This window comes from Lepidochelys kempii, chromosome 14 (assembly GCF_965140285.1).
Source record: "Lepidochelys kempii isolate rLepKem1 chromosome 14, rLepKem1.hap1, whole genome shotgun sequence".
NCBI classification, from domain to species: Eukaryota; Metazoa; Chordata; order Testudines; family Cheloniidae; genus Lepidochelys; species Lepidochelys kempii.
Genome location: NC_136393.1, coordinates 3,328,930 through 3,333,944, shown reverse-complemented (window position 1 = coordinate 3,333,944; position 5,015 = coordinate 3,328,930). Strand labels below are relative to the sequence as shown.

Below are 5,015 nucleotides of genomic sequence, written 5' to 3'. Positions count from 1 at the left end.
AGCTCTGCCGGCGCCCCTCACTCCCGACCCGCGGCCCCCTGCTAGCCCAGCTCTGCCGGCGCCCCTCACTCCCGACCCGCGGCCCCCTGCTAGCCCAGCTCTGCCGGCGCCCCTCACTCCCGACCCGCGGCCCCCTGCTAGCCCAGCTCTGCCGGCGCCCCTCACTCCCGACCCGCGGCCCCCTGCTAGCCCAGCTCTGCCGGCGCCCCTCACTCCCGACCCTGCTCTCCCCCACCCCCTACTCCAGTCCTGAGACACCAGTTGTGAGGAGCATCGTGGGGTCTGGCCCACACCCCACACTGGCTCACCCCGGCGTTGGCCTGGGGCAGGGTTCGAGCCCAGCGCTCTGGCGCTGAGCAGAGACTGCTGGGGATCCCGTGGCGTGGCCTGATGCCCTTGGCTTTCCCCCGCCAGCTGCCAATGGTGAAGGACGATGATCCTGCTGCCCAACAGCACAGATGGGGCCCGGGTGAGCAACGCCGAGCGGCGGGAGTGGGAGCAGCAGCCACTCTGCGGGGAGGAGATCGTCCCCGTCATTTACTACAGCGTCCTGCTGGGCCTCGGGCTGCCAGGTAAGGCTGGGACGGGGTGGGGGGGGAGGGCTCCCTTGCCCCACTGCGCCTGGTGCTGCTCCGGAGCCAGGGATTCGGGGCTGCCAGAGACACAGCCACCACCTCACCCCTGGGGGGAAGGGACGGGACTGGCTGCGGTGCATTTTGCCGGGAGGCTGCCTAGCCCAGGGGATTCACCAAGCGGCCAGGTGGAGAGGGTCCCTCCGCCCTGCCGACGGCACCAGTTACGCTGGGGGCCTTCCCTGGAGCTAGCAGGGCTGCATCCTGGGTGGCTTGGCCCCCCTGATCTCGGGGGGGGGTTGTGCTAGGTCTAATGCTTCATGCCGACCTTGTGCGTCTGGACCGGGCTGGGGCAGAGACGAGCGATGGGCGGGGGCAGTACAGGGGTCGGGCAGCCCGAGCAAGGGATGCCCACACACCGGAGTGTGGGAGGAGAGGAGGATGCCGCAACTGAGGGTGTGAGGCTGTCCGGGCTCCCCAGGGCCCCCTGGCGCCCAGGCTGGTGGGTTGGCATTGAGAATTGTGCCCCCTTTGGGGGGCAGTCAGGGAGGACGCTGGGTGTGGCCATCACGTCCTGCCCTCGCTCAGAGGGGCTGAGCTCCTGTGAGAGGCACAAGGCCACAGGCCCATACCCGAGGGCACAGCTGTGCCCGGGACGGAGAGCAGACTGCTGGCACCCTAGCTTGCCGTTTCCATCCCCGCGTTTGGCCTGTCCTGGTGCCCTCTGGTGGCCAGTTGAGCCGTGACTCCCCTGCTGCACCCCCAGGCTAGCGCTGCTGGAGTGGGGTGGGAAGTACTTTTCCCGGCCTGGGGGAGTTCACCATTTGGGGGTTTTCCCCGTCCCAGAACAGGAGGAGGGGTTGGAAGCTCCGATGTTTTTGCGAACCGAGACGTCGCGTCGGGGCAATCAAAACCTTCTGATCATTTTGCAACATTTTGTTTCCATTTCAACCTGTTTCATTTTTTTAACCTGTTTTAAAGTATAAATTCACTACAATTTCCCAATGAAAACATGAAACTTGCTTTAGAAAGTGTTGGAGGGGAGCCTTGGGACGCCAGAGCGTCTTTATAAAAACATTCGCCTCCAGCGATGGTGGGAAGAGAGGGATCCAGGCCCCTAAATCTGTGGGGCTACATCCCAGCAAGCCAGTAGCTTCCTCCCCGACCTGCCGAGCTAGGGCCTGGTGTGTGCATTTAGATGGAATAAATGAGCCCAAAGAGCCAAAGGAGATAATGTGACCCAGTCACTGGGCAGCATTAAACAGTGCCAGTCCGGGGGCTGGTACCCAGAGACCGGAGCCCGTTTAGCACCATGGCAAACACACCATTCAACAGCCTTTTCACCCGTTAGTAACGGTACAGAAAAGAAGGAAAAACAGTGAAAGCCTTTGGAATATAAAGGGTTGAGTAAAGCTTTCAGTTTGACAGCCCTTGTTCCCTTTCCCTGTAGCTGGAGAGAGATTTTAGAAAGACCCCCCCTTGTCTGACCGTCTCTTAGATGGTGTTAAAGACGGTAATAATCTTTTTGGGAGAAGGAATTACTTTAGTGAGTGGGCTGGAGCTGGTGCTGCTGTTAAAGTCCGATCCCGTTTCCTAGAGGACAAGACAAAGACCCACAAAAGGGGAAAGAGAAGAACGGCGATGAGAGAAAATGCAGCTTCAGTCTCTGGTGTTAACTCTCACTTGCAGCCTCGCTGCTGAAAAGACCCAGGCCCAGCTCACGATCTGATCAGCCACCCTGAGCCCTGGCAAACTTGTACCAGCGATGGGCCATTTAGGACCTTGCATTTTGCTGCCTTTCTGGTCACAGGCTCCCAGCACTGTTGCAAAATATACTGTCTTGGCTGGCTAAGCCAGACGCTTATCAGACAGAAGGAAAAAGAAGGGAGAGAGGGGAAGGGAAGAAATAAGGTGGGGAGGAAAAGAACCCTGGGGGAAGAGGGGTAGACACAGGATAACTCAAGGAGCGGGAGTTATAGCCTGCTTGGATTGAGTCCGTCTGTCTGTCTCCCCTTTGCACCTTTGCCCAGCAACGTTTGTTCTCCTAGGTTACGGTGGCGTGAACATTCACTCACTGTACACAATTGAGCTTGCAATTACAGCAGGCCTGCCAGGAGGGGGCACCGTGCTGGCGGCCCCCAAAGGTTGGCTAATTTCTGCCTGGCTGGCTTTGCCCAAGGGGCCGTCAAACCTAGGTGAGCGGAGGCCCAGTTGCCGCTGCTTTCAGGGACAGACGGCATCTGCATCTCTCAGGCTGACCCAGAGGAGAGATTAACCAGCAAATGCGCCCTGCGCAGTGGTATTTATAGATGCCCAGCTCAGCCCAGCCTCCATCCCCAGGTGCAGCTTAGCCCTGGCCCATTCCCAGCACCTAGCACTTTGCTTTCAGCCAAGACGTTCCCCCCCTCCCCCCCCGCCGCCCCAGCAGTGCAGGAGCTGGCAGTCTCCCTGGACCCAGCAGCGAATGTCGAGATTGAGAGAGGAGGATGCTGGTTCCTCTCTCCAGCTCCGTGCCGGGTTGCCTTGCAAGCAGTAACTTCACAGATGGCATCTCCCTGCAGATCTTGAGATGGGGTGGCAGATGCTCAGGTTACCCCAGATGCTGCATGGAGCCATGCTTTGCTCTAGGAGCACGGGCATCCCTAGATCCGGCCAATTTCAGACCTTCCCTCTGTGCTGGGCAAACACCTTCAACTTCTTACTGTGCTTTGTCCCTGCTCCAGTTAACATCCTGACGGCCGTTGCCCTGTCCCGCCTGGCTGTCAGGACAAAGAAATCGTCCTACTGGTACCTGCTGGCCCTGACTGCCTCCGACATCCTCACCCAGGTCATCATCATCTTCATGGGCTTCATCCTGCAGATGGCCATCCTGGCCCGTGAGGGGCCCCACGCCTTCATCCACGCCGTCAACGTCCTGCAGTTTGCCACCAACCACGCCTCCATCTGGGTGACCGTGCTGCTGACGGCCGACCGCTACGTGGCCTTGTGCCACCCGTTGCATTACCGCATGCTCTCCTACCCCGAGCGCACCCGGAAGATCATCGCCGCCGTCTTCGGCACGGCGCTGGCCACCGGGATCCCCTTCTACTGGTGGCTGGACATCTGGCACGACTCCCAGCCGCCCACCACCGTGGACAAGGTCCTCAAGTGGGTTCACTGCTTCACCATGTACTTCATCCCCTGCAGCATCTTCCTGGCCACCAACTCCATCATCGTCTGCAAGCTCAAGTGGGGGAAGCGGGTGGACGGGCACCGCCGGCGCATGGGCAAGACCATCGCCATGCTGATGGCCGTCACCACCATCTTCACTGTGCTGTGGGCACCCCGGACGTGCGTTATCCTCTTCCACCTCTACACGGGCTCCACCAGCAAGGACCAGAGGCTGCACGTGGCTCTGAACCTAGCCAACATGATTGCCATGCTCAACACCACCGTCAACTTCTTCTTCTACTGCTTCGTCAGCAAGACCTTCCGCCGCACGGCCAGTGAGGTGATCCGCTCCTGCAGTCCTTTCTGCACCGGGCACGGCCAGCTGCCCAACAACGGGGGCTTTCTGCACTCGGCTCTGAAACCGCAGGGGCTGCTGGAGAGTGTGTCCCTTTAGGGCAACAGCGTTGGTGCGGTCCTGCTCTCAAAGGGTTCCCAGTCACCGGAATGTGCAGCTTGGCTACCCCATTCCCACCAGGCCCCTCGCATCCCAGCCCCCGAGGGGCTTGGGCAGAGGGCGAGATGGGGCGTGCAGCAGCCAGGGCAACAGTGTACTGGCTGGATAGGAGGCAGCTGGCACTAGTTGGCATGGGCAAGATGCCAGCTGGTGCAGTAGCCCCAACAGAGCAGGAATGCTCAGACCTGGTGGCCTGACTTGAGGCATCTGTGATTGCTGTGAACTCATGTTCTGACTGTGGAAGGGAACCAGGCCGTCCTGATCCTGTGCCCACGAGACCATATTGGGCAAGTGCCAGGCCTAGTGCACTAGGCCGCTCCACCCAATGCCGCTCTCCCATGAGGTCCATCTGGGACCTCAGCACTGGTCAGACTGTGGAGAGGCCTGTTTTAACGCTTGGGGCCGGAGGGAGGAGACACACAGTTGCTTGGGGATCCTGCAGGGGGTGCTAAGCCCTTAGCATGCCACTGGAAGCCCGGCAGTTGTAACACGTACCCCAAGGACATTGGATTGTCAGGTGGGGAAGCCGAGAAGGTGTGGAACTAAAGGACATGCCCATGGTTACCTGGCAAGGCTGCGACCCGGACGGGAATGGAACCCAGGAACCCTGGCAAACAGTTCCCCGTTCTAACCACTAGGCAAGACTGCTCGCTTGGCCATTTGCCGCTTCTGGCCCCCCAAGATCCCAGTTCGGTCAGGTCAGAGCATTTAATCTCTCTCTGTTTTATTGCCCATCGCTCCTGGAGCAAAGGGCCATGCACGCAGTGCTCTGCCTGGGG

The 5,015-nt window shown here is 60.0% G+C and overlaps 1 protein-coding gene across 1 annotated transcript; it reads left to right on the top strand.

Annotated features, from left to right (window-relative positions):
• The first annotated feature begins 433 nt into the window (after window positions 1–433).
• GPR142 (G protein-coupled receptor 142) lies at window positions 434–4,176 on the top strand. Its single transcript, XM_073310905.1, has 2 exons — window positions 434–572; window positions 3,296–4,176. Exons 1-2 carry the CDS (start codon window positions 434–436, stop codon window positions 4,174–4,176), a joined length of 1,020 nt encoding a protein of 339 aa, XP_073167006.1.
• Window positions 4,177–5,015: the final 839 nt, after the last annotated feature.

What these genes read in the sequence shown, in the direction of transcription:
- GPR142 (XM_073310905.1), top strand. Translation starts at nt 434, where the DNA reads ATGATCCTGCTGCCCAACAGCACAGATGGGGCCCGGGTGAGCAACGCC. An exon ending in GCTGGGCCTCGGGCTGCCAG is followed by an intron (nt 573 to 3,295) that starts GTAAGGCTGGGA and finishes TCCCTGCTCCAG; the next exon opens with TTAACATCCTGACGGCCGTT.